The sequence below is a fragment of the Garra rufa genome, chromosome 11 (assembly GCF_049309525.1).
Source record: "Garra rufa chromosome 11, GarRuf1.0, whole genome shotgun sequence".
NCBI classification, from domain to species: domain Eukaryota; kingdom Metazoa; phylum Chordata; class Actinopteri; order Cypriniformes; family Cyprinidae; genus Garra; species Garra rufa.
Genome location: NC_133371.1, coordinates 34,438,094 through 34,455,387, shown reverse-complemented (window position 1 = coordinate 34,455,387; position 17,294 = coordinate 34,438,094). Strand labels below are relative to the sequence as shown.

The 17,294-nt window shown below is 32.5% G+C and overlaps 1 protein-coding gene across 4 annotated transcripts in view; it reads right to left on the bottom strand.

Annotated features, from left to right (window-relative positions):
* The window catches only part of mtss1la (MTSS I-BAR domain containing 2a), a 39,253-nt gene extending 25,132 nt beyond the window's left edge, over positions 1-14,121 (bottom strand). For all 4 annotated transcript variants that reach the window (XM_073850481.1, XM_073850482.1, XM_073850483.1 and 1 more), the window contains exons 1-3: positions 13,608-14,121; positions 6,623-6,684; positions 6,181-6,254 (exon numbers count right to left, since the gene is read on the bottom strand). In XM_073850481.1, the coding sequence (XP_073706582.1) occupies positions 6,181-6,254; positions 6,623-6,684; positions 13,608-13,679 (208 nt within the window). In that variant the 5' untranslated portion in view covers positions 13,680-14,121. The remainder of the gene's footprint in view (positions 1-6,180; positions 6,255-6,622; positions 6,685-13,607) is intronic.
* Positions 14,122-17,294: the final 3,173 nt, after the last annotated feature.

The following is a 17,294-nucleotide window of genomic DNA, read 5'->3' as shown; positions in this document are numbered from 1 at the left end:
AGAGGTTTGCGACCATCTCCCATGACGCTTCTCTCACAACATAAGAAATTACCCGCGAGACTAACTATACACTTACACAACTAAATCACTATGGGCTGGTGCAATGCATAGTGCAAGCGCAGACATCACGTAAACACATTGACTTAGATGTGTTAATAAAGATCTGGATGAACAAAGCATGTATCATTACTTCTGTCTTGTGGTCCAGTAAACAACCCCTTCTCTAGGCATTTATCACTGGAAATGAATGTAAGCAAATGCAGCTAATTTTAGAGGCCAGACGTCCAAATGCAAGTCAAACACAGACATCAAACACTTCCACGCCTGTCTAACACGTGCACTAATAGACTGGCCACATCTGCTCTATAAAAAACACTGACCATGACGCCATGACTATAAAGATCACAAACAAGCCAGACTGCTGGACTCCTTTGCTATCAAAGGCAGGGAGTCATAATAGAAGGGAAAGGTATAAGAGAGAGAAAGAGTGATGCTATGTAATTTCCTTTCTTATTGACGTTCCCTGTATTGATATTCTCAAGCCTCCTAACAACAACACTTTACTTAAACAGACCTTTCCATGACAATCAATCATGAACTGGTAACACTTTACAGTAAGGTTATATTTGTAAGTGTTCATAATGTTCAATCACAGCATTTATTAATTTAAGTTAGTGGTGATTTCTACATATAATGATGAATAAACTGTAATTTAAAGTTGTATAAATTAATATTAATACTAAAGTATTACGAGTAAACACTACTTAACTATGATCAATAATAATTTGTATTTATAATTATAGTATGATTAAATGTATTATTATCATCATTACATAATAACATATATAATATAATATATAATTTGCATTAATCTAGATTTTAAAATGCTGTAATAATATATTATATTATTATTTTTAAATAAACATTAATGCTAATGTATTATGAGTCAACATGAATTAACAATGAACAATAGTATTTGTATTTATAATTACATTATGATTTATTATTATTACATTGTAACATTTATATAATATAATACAATTTAATATAATATGCATTAATCTAGATTTTAAACATTCTTATTATTATAGTATTTATAATTATATTATGATTTAATTTATGATTATTATTACTACATTATAATATAATATAATAATTTACATTAATTGTAAAAATGCTGTAATATTCTAATATCATATAATATTAATACTAACGTATTATGAGTAAACATGAAATAACAATGAACAATAGTATTTATATTTGTATTTATATTTATTTTTACTATTAATATTATAAAATGTGTATAAAATTATAGAATAAAATATAAGATAATTAGCATTAATCTAAATTTTAATACTGTATTATATTATATTATATTATATTAATTAACCTTCATACTAATGTATGAGTAAACATGAATTTACAATGAACAATAATATTTGTATTTAAAATTATATTATTATTTAATTTATTATTATTACTACATTATACCATTAATATAATATAATATAATATAATATAATAATTAGCATTAATCTAGAAAATCAAAATGTTAATTAATCTAAAAAAATGCTGTAATATTATATGACTAATAATAATACTAATGTATTGTGAGTTAACATAATTTAATAAACTATAGTATTTGTATTTATTATTATATTATGTATTTTTATTATTATTCATTTTATTACTTCTACATTGTAATATTTATATAATTTTCTATGATATAATAACTAGCATTAATCTAGATTTGAAAAATGCTGTAATATTATATTACAAATTATTGTATTATATATTATATTATATATAGATTAATCATTTGACAGCACTAATTCTATTCTATTATATAAACTTTTTTTAAGAACATGGACCAATTGTTGTTCATAGTTTGTTCAGGATACTTACTGCATAAACACAGTAAATCTTATTGTAAGTGACAGAGATTCACTTACATTCATACACTTTAGGCCACTGAAAGGCTGTGTGTTAGTTTGTTAGTTAACGTTACTATCCGGATTGTTTGCCTTTACAGGCCTGCTGACTGGGGTGATGGGGGTTAGAATGTATGTCACTGGAAGCTGGTGAGACGAGAATCCGTCTGATGTCAGTGTTTTAGTGAGATCTCCAGCTGTGCCAGTGCCCCCAGCCTGTCCCTAATTCAAAGAGAACGCATGCCTACTGTTGCTGACACTTAATACCAGGGATTATACGCTTCCCTCTCATTGGTGTAGAGCAGATATCATTTCAGTGTGGTGCTACTGGAAACCAAAGAAAACAAGGGCATCACAAAAATAAAATATACAGTCAAGCCCGAAATTATTCATACCCCTGGCAAATTCTGACTGAAAGTTACTTTTATTCAACCAGCAAGGTTTTTTTTGACCGGAAATGACACAGGCTTCTCCCAAAAGATAATAAGACGATGTACAAGAGGCATCATTGTGGAAAAAAGATATACTCATCTTTTATTTACATTTGAACAAAAAGTGGCATGTTCAAAATTATTCAAACCCTTCTCAATAATCAATAGAAAAGCCTTTATTGGCTATTGCAGCAATCAATCTTCCTATAATTGCTGACCAGCTTTTTGCATGTCTCCACTGGTATTTTTGCCCATTCATCTTTAGCGATGAGCTCCAACTCTTTCAGGTTGGAGGGTCTCCTTGCCATCACCCTGATCTTTAGCTCCCTCCACAGATTCTCACTTGGATTCATTTGAACCCTTAATCAGGACTCTGGCTGGGCCACTGCAAAAAGTTAATGTTTTTGTCTGCTAACCATTTGTTCACCACTTTTGCTGTGTGTTTTGGGTCATTATCGTGCTGAAATGTCCACTGGTGCCCAAGGCCAAGTTTCTCTGCAGACTGCCTGATGTTGTTGTTGAGAATTTTGATGTATTGCTCCTTTTTCATGGTGCCGTTTACTGTGATTAGGTTCCCTGGTCCACCGGCTGAAAATCACCCACAAAACATTAGGTTCCCACCACCATGTTTGACAGTGGGGATGGTGTTCTTAGGGTTGAAGGCTTCTCCTTTTTTACGCCAAATGAAGGCTAAATCATTGTGGCCAAACAATTCAATTTTTGTTTCATCTGACCATAAAACAGAAGACCAGAAGAGTTCTTCTTTGTTCAGATGAGCATTTGCAAAGGCCAAGCAGGCTTTTGTGTGCCTTATCTGGAGAAGTGGCGTCTTACTTGGTCTGCGTCCGTGGAACCCAGCAGTGTGCAGTGTCTGTTGGACTGTCTGCTTTGAGATGTTGCCACTAGCAGAGCCCAGATTCATCAGGAAGGCCTTGGTAGTGATCCTTGGATTCTTTTTTACCTCTCTCACCATCCTCCTGGCCAGCGCAGGTGTCACTTTTGGCTTCCGACCACGTCTTCTGAGATTTTTTACAGTGCGGAACATCTTGTATTTTTTAATAATACTTTGCACTGTAGTCACTGGAACTTCAAAACATTTAGATATGGTCTTATAGCCCTTTCCTGACTTGTGAGCAGCCACAATGCGCAGCGGCAGGTCCTCAGTGAGCTCCTTGACAGCCTGGACTATTTGGAATGGTATAGAACTTTGGATTTTCCCACAGACTGTGACAGTTTCCGAAGGGTATGAATAATTTTGGACATGCCACTTTTTGTTCAAATGTAAATAAAGGCTGAGAAATATTTTTTTCCACAATGATGCCTCTTGTACATCGTCTTATTATCTTTTGGGAAAAGCCTGTGTCATTTCTGGTAAAAAAAAAACAAAAAACATATATATATATAAAAGTAAGAATCTGGTAATGAATTCTTTTCTTAAAAAATATTACCCAAAGGTCCTTTCATACACTACGGTGTACAGCGTAACTACTTGTAACTTTCATATCAACGCAAAGTCAAAAACAACAGCCAGACAGGGTCAGAGGTGAAAATGCTCCAGTGACAGCCATCCACTAAAAGTATTGACAGTTCGCTGAACTAATTTATGGCAGTGCTGTATGTTTGCAGTCCCAAGCAGAACAAAGCGCTCCCGCAGGACAAATGGAATCAATCTGGTTCACTGGCATCTGGTAATGATTGTGAACTGGGCAGAAGGGTGAAGGTGGATAGGTGGCTGTGTTTTAGGCAAAGACTGATACAAAACCAAACACTTTTTATGTCTGTCTAGTCTCGGTGAGGTATCTAGGTACCGTACTTCCTGTGCAAGTGCTGTAACCTTGCAGTTTTCAGTTGCCACTAGCAACCAGTCCCTTTGTCTGCTGTGTCTGGTCGGAGCTTATACACACAAACCCACGCACAGTAGATTGGATATAAAGATCCAGTGCATTCAGCGCTTGTGTACATATGGTGCAGTTTACAAGACAGATACAAATGAGTAATTCAGCTTTAGGCCGACAGCTATGCCTGACCCACATCCTTTAACCGTGTTGATGAAGACTGGATTTGTTTGGCCTTGTCTGGTCCCTGCAGGCAGTAACTAGAGGACTTTAATGGCACAGGAAGGATTCGGTTTCAGAGATTCAATAGCAGCCAGCTAGAAGCTGAATTAAACTATGATGAAATATGACTCTCAATCCATTTCCTAGTTATCAGAGCACACTCAAAGTGACCTTTCTGATGTAGTCATGTGAAAGTAAACTAGAGCTGCATGATTAAACAAAATTAAATTGAAATCGCAACAGTTTAGTCCACAAAGTCGCAGGCTGTGGTTTAATTAAATAAATATATGTGCTTCGTGTTACAGAGTAAAGTGCGACGCTGTGTGTTTACACTTGAGCAACTCATTATATGTTTGAAATTGTACTGAAATTGTAATATAATTATATTTGTAATTTTTCATAAATATTATGTTATAATTTGACACTAGAATTTATTATATTTTTTCTTAAATACTAACTTTATATTTTACATTTTTGTTTTTTTATATTTTAGTTAGTCGTAGTAGTAGTAATAATACTAATAATAATACTAATAATTATTATTATAATTGTTATTATATATTAATAATAATTACTAATAATAATTATAATATATATTATATAATTTTATAATGACAAAAATTTGGCCAAATTATGCAGCCTTTCAAACATACATATATATTTTAGCAATTTTGCAATATTTGTATTATAATTTTACAGCTGAAATTATTATTATTATATTACTTTTCATTTTATTATTATTATTACTTTTATTATTATAATTATTATCACTATTATTATTATTATTAAATAGCCATGTTGATTTATAATCACAACAGTTTGACCAAATGATGCACCCCTTCAAACATATATTTTATAATTGTAATTTTATAATAATTTTGTAATAAATCAGAATCAGAACAAATAGTTATAATTTTACAGCTGAAATCATATTATTTTTCTTAAATACAATTTTTTTTATTTAACATTTTCATATATATTTCAGCTAGTCATAGTAGTAATAATAATATTATTAATAACAATAATATTAATAATTAATAATATTATTATCATTAATAATTATATAAATATATTATATAAATGATTATGATATTTTTCTTAAATACTCATTTATTATTTAACATTTTTATATAATGTTTAGTTAGTCATAGTAGTAGTAATAATAATTAATAATATTAGTATTATTAAAATAATAATAATTATTATTAGTGGTAGTAGTATTACTACTACTTTATAGGCATATTGATTTATAGTCACAACAATTTGGCCAAATTATGCAGCCATTCAAACATATATATTATATTTATAATTTTGCATAAAAATTTGTATTATGATTGTATAATTTTACAGCTGAAATTAATAATATAATATTATTATTTCTACTTGACATTTATATATATATATATATATATATATATATATATATATATATATATATATATATATTAGTTAATCATAGTAGTAGTAGTAATAATAATAATAATAATAATAATATATATATATATATATATATATATATAATTATTATTATAATATTATATAGTAGTAGTAATAATAATAATAACAAATATTATTATTATTATTAATATTATTATTTTATAGCAGTATTGATTTCTGATTAGAACAGTTTGGCCAAATCCTGCAGCCTTTCAAACAAGCAAAGCAATTTGACTAAAAGTTGACTATAGTCACCCAAAAGTCTATAACCTTCTGCAAGCCAAAAATAGTTGATCATTGTAATTTCAACATTTGTAAATGTACCTCTCGTGTTGGTTGCCATGTCTGCCACCTTCTGAAAAGCATCAAGAAATGCTGCAGCCGCCAACACTGTGGTTCTGTGAGGGAGTAAACAGCAAAACATTTATAGTCATCAGCGCCAGTCCTGATTAGGAACAGCAACAGAACTGCTGAAAATCTGATTCACATCTTGAGAATGGAAATTAAGGCCCTGTCCCGAATGAAGTGCATGACGTGAACTTGACTCCGTGAAGTCCGTGAGACCTCAGGGTGTCCCATTTGACATTTTATGATTCAGAACGGTGCTTTGTCGATCCCACACTGGTGCAGACTATTACCCAATAGCCCATGCAGCGAGATGTAGACTGCACAGGGTGCCATTTGGAACAGGGCCTAAGGTGAGTATAAATATCTTCGAAAAGATGAAAGAAATACCTAATAAAAGACTTCAAAGATGTTAAATTACCTTAGCTGGGAGTGTAGTTTCGTGGCCTTTGCAATGAAGTCTTCCCACACTGGGTATGAGTACTACAGGAATGAAGAGAAACACATGAGAGAGTTAGTAAGGACGTAAACCCCAACACTAAACTGCGCACACACAGGTATCCCAACATAGACACATCCAGAACTCCATGTACCACAACGAGAGAGCAAAGCACATCAGATGAGGACCAGATGTCTTGCTGAATACAAACGGTTATGACACACTTCCATCTGTTTTAGAAGAACAGGAACACCAGCAAAATTTTGTCCAGGTGTGCTGCCCCTGTCTGTCATCATGACTTTACATGCTGTTGAAATGACCAGCATATGTTGCTCCTCAATACTAGATGCTGGTGACTTCAGAACAAGCTTCTTAATGTCGTTTCATACTTTCTTCTTTGAAACATAAATTAAAGGAGATCTTTTATGCACCTTTTTACAATATGTAATATAAGTCTCAAATGTCCCCAGAATGTGTCCAGGAAGTTTCAGCTCAAACTATCCCACAGATCATTTATTATATCATTTATATATATCGTGCATGGCTCTTTAAATGCAAATGAGCTGCTGCTCCTCGCCATCTTTTCCAGAATAGAGCTGTGCTTTTACAGCTCATACCTTAGATATTCTGCTAAAAAAGTTTTGATTATCTATTTTGATGTCTATCATGCGTTTTAAAGCCATATCTGTTTAAACTTTAGATACAGGGACAAACAGAAAGCATCTGTGAGTACTAAACTAAGTTCTCTTTCATGTCTTATTGCGCTTAAACTGTCAAATACACACAAGTTTATGTTAAAAACACACGAGTTACATAAACAGTGTAACATTACTGTACATAATTTTACATTTCATACAGTTGATTAATGACAAAATATGATGCAGGGTAAGAACTCCATAAATGCAGTTATGTTCCTAAAATTCAAGATATTGCTGTACAAATGTCCCTGTATGAGTTTTTGCCTCATCTATATCATATGATAAAGAGATATATCACATGAGCAGTGACAGCAATAGGCCTGTTTTGTCTCACAAGTTTATTGTGATTTTATACAACAGTTCAGTAAAAAAGAAGTCAATACTGTCATATTTTAACTGTTTTGCTCAATTTTGCAGAGAAAATATTACCTTTAAAGCCACCATAAAACTGGTATGCGTCTGTATGCAATACATTGTTTAGTTTCTGAATTAATCTGTTTACTTCATTCCTGAATGAATCCGAAGTTTAAAGGAATCAAATGATTGTTGGTAACTAAGCTGTTTTGGACGTTCATTGTATGAACAAAAAATACTAAGATGTTTCTCAAATTATCTTCTTTTACGTTCCATAGTTTAGTCTTTGTAGTCTAAATGTTTGTGTGTAATAAATTTGGTGTTAAATCAAATAAAATATATATTATATTCTCTCTAAAGCTACTGTTTTGTAATGTCTACTTGATACTTTCTCATTTAACACAATAATGGCTTTAAATAATCTTTTGTGGGTAATTTCACAGCTAAACTTAATTTGTGATTAATTAGATTAATTAATTAGATTAAAATCAACTGACAGCCCTAATATATATATATATATATATATATATATATATATATATATATATATATATATATATATACATACAGTAAATAAATAAATATATAAATCCACTGCTCTCTTGTCTCCTCTGAAGCTGGGACTCTTAAACAGTGTTCTGTGCTCGTCTGTGCAGCCAACGACAGAACAGTTAGCATGCTTTGCTCGAACTTTTGCGAAAACAACTTTTGTGAAAACAAAATGGTGGCACCGTGGGTGAAAACGTGCGAATTAAGGGGCAGTAATATTATAATAAGATCCCCTTTCTATGTCACGGGGGAGCACAATCTGAGCAGCTCATTTTTTCACATGCTTGCAGAAAAAGGCTGACCTAATGAATGTTACTGGGTTGCCCCTTTTCAAGTTTTCTGGGTTGGTAGGTGCACTGGGGACGTGATTATAGCACTTAAACATGAGAAAAAGTCAGATTTTTATGTCACTTTTTGAAAATGTGTTGTAACCAAACATTCTTCAGAATATCTTCTTTTCTAAATGGAAGTGAGTTATACAGGTTTAAAACAACATCATGGGGGTGAGTAAATGATGACAGATGTTTTATTTTTGGGTGTACTCTCATTTTTAAAAGCTTCCTAGAACCTTTGTAAACAACAGTAAAATCTTAAAAGAATTTTCATTCTGAAACAGTTTTTTATTATCACACTCGAGATGCATCCTTTATACAAAACAACTGAAAAGCAGATCATCGTAGGCTTTCACACTGGATCAGATCAAGAGAAAGTCTGTCTTCAATAAACTGAAATTTCTAGGGACGCGAAAGAAGAATCTTTCTAAAAATTGTGCTGACAGCTCTTGTTAAGAAACTGGAGAGGTTGGAATAAGATTTCTCTTGCTGCAATGATCTCTCATTCAGAGGTTAAGAGATTTATCTGTTTGAAAATCTTTAGTCTTAATACACATTTGTGTTCAAAATTGGCCAAATACTGCTGAGTAAGTGCATACTGGCATTGGGTTTGCTGACACAACCACTAAATAAAGAGACACTAGGTAGAAAATCTAAGATATCTATTGTAAATGGAGGTTTCTTATAATTTCATAAATAAATGCAAGGGAGTCTGATTTAGTTTCTTTGTTGATGTTGGAATCTAGATTTTCTTGTGTTTTGAAAGAAAACCTAATTTTCCTCCACAGCTCACTGTGCAGCGAAAATTACCACCTTTAGTTACACACAATCTCTTTTTACTCTGTTTAGAGGTCTGTCTGCGGCTTAATCCATAAACATATATGACTATAATATCAAATTTAAAAAACATAGGTCCACATAGAAATATACTATATGTGACCCTGGACCACAAAACCAGTCATAAGGTTAAATTTGACAAAACTGAGATGTATATATAATATGAAAGCTCAGTAAATAAGCTTTCTATTGATGTATGGTTTGTTAGGATAGGACAATATTTGGCCGAGATACATCTATTTGAAAATCTGGAATCTGAGGGTGCAAAAAAATCAAAATCCTGAGAAAATCACCTTTAAAGTTGTCCAAATTAGGTTCTTAACAATGCATATTACTAATCAAAAATTACATTTTGTTACATTTACAATAGAAATTTTACAAAAAATCTTTATGGAACATGATCTTTACTTAATTTCCTAATGATTTTTGGCATAAAAGAAAAATCAATAATTTTGACCCATGCAATGTATTTTTGGCTATTGCTACAAACATACCCCAGCGACTTAAGACTGGTTTTGTGGTCCAGGGTCATATATGTAAATCTCTTATGCTCAACAAGACTGCATTCATTTGATCAAAAAGTAAAAACAGTAAAATTGTGATATTAATACAATTTAAAATAACTATTTTTATTTAATATATTTCATTTACATAATATATGTCATTTATTCCTGTGCTCAATTTTCAGTTTTCAGTGTCAATTGATTCTTCAGAAATCAACCATTTCATTCAAAGTGTCCATGCTGGATATAAATATATATATATAAAAAATTAAATAAAATTAATAAAAATTAAATTAAATAAATAAAAATTAAATTAAATTAAATTAATTAAATTAAACCTTACTGACCAAAAACTTATAAACCGTACTGTACACAAATCATAGGGAAAAAAAAGAAGAAATGAAAGAAAAATGAAGAAAAAGAAAAATGAACTTTTCTAAACAGTCAAAGCCTGGTATATTTAAAACCCACAGGTGGTTAATTAGCTTTCAAGTAACAAGGACAGGAAGGACACAAGGAGATTGAGACTGAAACAGATGAACAGAAGAAGATTGTTGGAGGTTAAGAACAGTCTGAGATCAATTCACTTATAGACCATAACTGACAACAGCTTAATTCAATAATAGTATGATCATCTGATTATTTTTATTGACAGAATATTGTATATTTTCATACCTGTTTTACATTTTTGTAATATTGTATGGTATACTGTAATATTATACAAATGAACTGATTCAGTCACTTCAAAATCAAATCGAGAGCTTGTGAACCGAATCAGATTGTATCGAATCAGTATCACTAGTTTAGTTAGAAACTAGGATAAAAGTAGGCCTTTCCTACTAAAACATTAAAATATCATTGTCCTGCTTTGTGTTGATGAAAGAAAAAACTTGCTGGTATATTATGGTTGGAATCAGTGACAAAGCCCAGATAAGACTTTGAAGAAAAGCCAAATTGTGTGGTTATGTCTTAGGCTCCATGCTAGTTTGTGGCAATAGTGCAGTCCTTGTGGCCAATAAACACATTAAACAAGATGACAGAAAGTCATAACACTTCTCAAGAATTAAACTGACCTTAAAGATGTTATTTGTATGGTCAATTTGTCATATCAGACCTTGAGTTTATCTGTTTTCATAAAGGCATTCACAATTAAAAAACGTGCAAACAGCAAAACACATGCTGAGAAATAAATTCAAAAAGCTATTAAAGTTTGTACAATGCTGAATGTTTAAGCTGATTATTAGTTTTATTCTTTTATTCATTTTATTTTCGAGTGAAAGCAGCATATGAGTGCTGTTTTATTTCATATTATTCTAACAAAAATAGCTGTCATAAACCTTTGGCCACTGCTGTAAACTCTTTTATAGCTGTTGGTCTGCCAAGCGAAATCACAGAGTAGAGAAATTCTACAATATGCTAATTTTTGAAGAGGAGTTTGCCCTACCTCACATCATCTCTGACATTACGACACTCTCCGGCTGCACCCTCTTTGCGAGTGCTGATATACTGCATGTCAAACAAGCTGAACGTTGCCAGGGTTGGTTCTGAGCCAAGTCTGGAGCCGTTCACAATATATGAACTCCAGATCTGGCATCTGGCCACTGAACTTCACTCAAACGCCAACTTTCAGCAACAACATTCACTACTGGAGCCGCATGAGAACATGGAAACCATTTATGGAACAGTACGTGCAACCACAGGGTTCTGCTCCAGCAACGCAACAGGCTGGAAAGCGCTCCAACAAAATCGCAAATAGCTGTAGGAAAAGCAGATCGTATCTGAGAGACGGCCATGAGAGGTTCGAATGTTACAGAAGAACAGATTAAATATAACTTATTGACACAAATGTGCAAGGACCTTGGATCTTTCAACAACAACAACAACATCCTTCATCTTGAATATTTACACATTTTTAATACAGTATCATTCTGGCTTGTTTTCATTAGGAACAACTATTTTTCTTCTTAAAAGCAAATAAGGACATGGTGTCAATAAAGAAATCCAATATTTACATGGCATGTAAATATTGGATTTCTACCAGAAGTCTCTTCTGCTTACCAAGCTTGCATTTATTTGATCCATAATACTGCAAAAACTGTAATAATGTGAAATATTTTACTGTTTAAAAAAATTATTAAAATTTCTTACATTTTCAACATCATTACTGCAGTCTTCAGTGTCACACGACTTTTCAGAAATCATTCTAATATGCTGATTTGCTGTACAATAAAAATGATTATCAATATTTAAAACAGTTGAGTAATTCTTTTTATGATTCTTTGATGAACAGAGAGATCCAAAGGTCAGCCTTTATCTGAAATAAAAAGCTTTTGTAAAAAAACAAAAAACAACAAAAAACTGGAGGAACGAAATTATAGAAATTAATACTTTTATTTAGCAAGGATGCTTTAAATTGAGCAAAAGTGATGATAAAGACATTTATAATGTACTTATAATGTTTTCTGAACGTTCTATTTATCAACAAAACCTGAAAAAAAATCTGCTCAGCTGTTTTCAACATATTATTAATAATAATAAATGTTTTTGAGCAGCAAATCAGAATATTAGAATGATTTCTGAAGGATCATGTGACTGGATTAATGATGCTAAAAATTCAGCTTTGAAATCACAAGAATAAATTAAATTTTAAAATATATTCAAATAGAAAACAGTTATTTTAAATAGTAAAAATATTTCAGAATTTTTACTGTTTTTGCAGTAATTCGGATCAAATAAATGCAGGCTTGGTGAGCAAAAGAGACTTTGTTAAAAAAATATTAATAAACTTACTGTTCAAAAACTTTTGACTGGTAGTTTATCTTCTTGATATTAGTAAGGCTATACTGGACAAATCAGGCACTGTGATATTTAAATCAATCAATCAATCTCAAAATTTCCCACAGTTAGAATGACTTTCACTATGAAATAAACAAACTTCCAAATTTAGGCTCACTCTGATGCATTTCTGTCTCTTTATGAGACATGCGTAATCACTGCACATCAACATCAACTTTTAAAATCATCAATATTGACCTGAGAGATATTCTGACTGGAGTCCAAAATAGAGGTAGATGTCTTTTGCTTACTGGACAGCTAACAGCTAGGCAGACTTTTAGTACACCATTTTCAAATGTATAAATGCTGATGACTGTGTCAGATAAAATTAATTGGGTGAAAATGGGATTATATAGTTGTTTTAAAAAAATATTAAACTACACAGGAGACTCGCTATTAAATAACAGTCAGATAATAGATATAGTGCAAGACTTGATTATGAAAACATTTTATATTTCTATTCAAGTCTGAAAAAATGGGTGGTGCCCATGGATATAAAAACCCTAGTGTATATATTTATTTTTTTTTAATTTCTGAACATTTCTAAACCACAAACTAGATCTATATTAAAAGCAAAAATATTTTCTCTTTCTTTCTACTCTGTCTTTTATGTATTAGTTATATGTTTATCTCACATAAAATGCGCAAAATGTATGCTTTAACATTTAACAGGTTTTACTAAAATCTACAAAAGGGTTCAATTCTCGTTTCACAACAAAGCCCTCCATGCTGAGACCCCCATGCCATTAATCACAGCATCAGTGGTGCAGGCAGCTGGACCCCTGATGAAAACAAAGGCAGTAAAAACACAACCATCTTTTTTTTCTAAATATCTGCGTCAATAAAACAGTTCTAGTACCTTCATATCGTTGACGATCGCCTGAAACAATCCACCCAGAGCGCCGCACTCCTTCTCCACACTCTCCATCATATCACCAAGCCCTTGATTGTTATTATGCTCTCAATGAATGAACAAAACAGATGAGATGTTCTGATCCAAAAAAGCTGATTTCGTCTTCAGGAATTGAGATGAAAGTGGCCCATCATATCCTAATACAGACCTCTTGTTGCTTCGGATGCAAATGGGAGTAACATGCAGCAGATGTCGGCAAAAAGGAAACAACAATTGAGGCTGTCGGGTGGCTCTGTGCCCGTTATCCAGGGAATGATGGCTGGGGTCAAAAGATGTGATTCTCCCCTCCCAACCCCCGGTTTAGTATACAGAGGACGGTTTGTGTATCATACTAACAACCTGTGCTGTCAAATCCGCGTGGACGAGAGCTTTCGGCTCAAACAGTGCCGTATTTTTGGATGAAATAAGGAGTCGAGTGATGCAGCGAAAGACGGACGTGATATTCGATCCTCCAGGTTGGTGGGCGGGATCTCAAGGGATGGGGGCGGGGCTTACGGGTAGACATATGGCAAGTTGGTGTGTGTGAGTGTGTGTATAGGGAGAGGACAATTGAATGGTGAACCTTTAAAGTAGCTTTGACGTGTCTTTGTGTAGAAGGGACAAAGTTAACAGAACAGCTGCCACTGCAGGCCATTAAATGGACAGTGCACTTTATTAACCCTTCATGGTCATGACAAGAAATACCTTATATTTGTAAAAATATAAAACAAAAGTTCCTCCGATTTTGCTAATCGCGTAAATGGTCTCGCATAAATAAATAAATATTCAATTTTGACTCTCAGTTAACCCTCTGGTTGTGTTCGGATTCCTGTCACAGCTTTGATGTTGGCCGGCCATTTTTGACAAGTGTGACTTTGTGCAATTTTGTACAAAATAAAAGCATTTAAAAGCAGCTTCCTGATTAAACATTAAAGCAGAATAGTGTGATAAACAGGGTAAATTTTCATAATTTTTTTATCTCACATTGTGAAAATTGTTCATTAAAAATCTTTTTTTCACTCAAAAAATTAGGTGCCTACTTTCGGATGAATGAGGCCTGCGATTAATCATGCAAATAGAACCGGGAACACCACAAGTGTGACTTTTTGCTATTTTGTACCAAATAAAAGCATTTAAAAGCAAACTTCCTGATTAAACATTAAAGCACACTAGTGTGATAAACAGTGCAATTTTTTTTTTTTTTTGAATATTGTGAAAATTATTCATAAAAAATATTTTTTTCACTCAAAAACGAGGCAACTACTCTCAGATAAATGAGGCCTATGATTAATCAGATGCAAATAGAAAAACAAAACCAGCCCTAAATTAAAGAAAACAAGTTGACAAAAAGAATGAATCCAATATTTGGTGATAATATACCATAATGAGAGATTTATAAGCAATAGTTTGGAGTCTGGTCATTTTTGACCGGGAACACCACAAGTGAGACTTTTTGCAATTTTGTACAAAATAAAAGCATTTAAAAGCAAACTTCCTCATTAAACATTAAGGCACACTATTGTGAAACAGTGAATTTTTTTATTTTTAATTGTGAAAATTATTCATAAAAAAAGATTTTTTCACTCAAAAAACGAGGTACTTACTCTCAGAAAAAATGAGGCCTACGATTAATCAGATGCAAGTAGAAACACAAAACTGGTCCTAAATTAAAGAAAACAAGTTGACAAAAAGAATGAATCCAATATTTGGTGATAATATAGCATAATGAGAGATTTATAAGCAATAGTTTGGAGTCCGGGAACACCACAAGTGTGACTAGGTTAAATAAAACCCACAAAAATAACAAAAAATTGTAAAAAAAAAAAAAAAAAAAAAAAAATTATGATAGTACTTATACCCTGTGTGAACAAAGGCAGGAAGTTTGAGTCCAATTGTTAACTAGTATTTTTGGGTCAATCTGACAACCAGAGGGTTAATACAAAGTCAAAAAACTACATGTATAACAGTTAAACACAATTTGAAAGATGTTTTTAAATGATTTCCAAGATATAACATTATTATTATGTTCAACTAGACACAATTTTCTTATTGTTTTTTTTATAATATGGCATTTTCATGACGCGTCATCAATCGGCCATATTGGCGGCATTGAATGTAAACAATGCCACTGAACTGAAAGAAACGCGCATATTTAGCTAATTATTGCTGCTAAAAATGGTCAATTATTGTCATGTTTTGGGCTGTAGTAATCGGCCGGACCTGGAAAAAACACTTGCCTACAATAGACTGCCAAAAGTTATAACAAATCAAGGATAAGAGTGCAAAAACTGAGGAACAAAAGGCGTTTGTGGTTGGCCAAACTGAACCAGGATTTCCAGGCCAAGAGCCTTGATAACATTCGTGTTTGTTCTTATCATTTCCGGTCAGGTAGGTGAAATATTAGGCTAATATTTACCACCTATTAACTTCAGTTTGTCAAAATATTGAGGCCTTTCTTGCTTACTAAGTCCTTCTCTATATGATTTAGCAGCTTCCACGTGTTTTTTCTGTGGTTTAGACAGCATAAATTAGCAGAATTTAGTAGTACATTAACTGTTCAATCCATGCTGTTGTTTTATATGGCCGCAAATCCGGGTAACTGACCAAACCGTGATGTAAGTGCAAACTTTTGGAAAGTTAGCAAATTTAATATGAAAACAATGCACTTAATTTCAAATGGTTTAGAGATTTTCTAAGTAGATAAAGCAGGAGATTTTGCAACTTTAATGAAATTCCTAAACAGGGGACTGTGATCTGACTGTATTGAGCAAAGTGTGTGTCCTAAACCTTGACCTTGCTGCTGAGCCGGACACTGTCCCTCGAGAGCGAAATGAGCAAAGAGGCCACAATGGTTCATTCCATCCCTCCCTTGCACAGCGTATCATATATCTGCTTTTGCCCTGTCATCTTCACAAGCATATCTCCTACATACTATTGCCATATGCAGGTACATGGCTATTTGACCATAAAATTCTGATTTACCTTCACTATCCAAATTCTGTAAAAGATGTTATGTAAGTACTTATAGTTATGTAACCTTGCGGTTGAGAAATAGAAGAAGAGGTCCCATATCAAATAAACACTTTCTGACTTTGAGCCACTGTTTTCCATCACAGTTTCTACAAAAGCACTTAATACAGGATACACAAGCCAGATAGTTTACAATTAGAATGACCACAGAATGCAGCGGGTTATGATTGCAGCATGATTGGTTTACAAAAATTTCCAAAATAATTTTCCAAAATGTAACTCATTTAAATTATGGTAAGATTTTCTGGTTTATACATTGTATATTACAATGTTTATATCAGTTTTCTTTAGCATTAAAGTTTAATGTTGAATAGGATAGATAGATTAGATAGATAGATTAGATAGATTAGATAGATAGATAGATAGATAGATAGATAGATAGATAGATAGATAGATAGATAGATAGATAGATAGATGGATGTCTCAGTTCCTTTAAAATTAATGTGTAAATAACTTGTGTATTGCCTATAAGTGAAATAAAATATCATATTTGAGTTTAGTATACCGCCATACCTCGGCTAGATCTTATTTTATTAATCTATTATTTGTTCCAGTGCAAACAGTTTATCTGAGGGAAAAATCTCAACATGTTATATTTTATATAACTTTATGAAACAGTTCTTT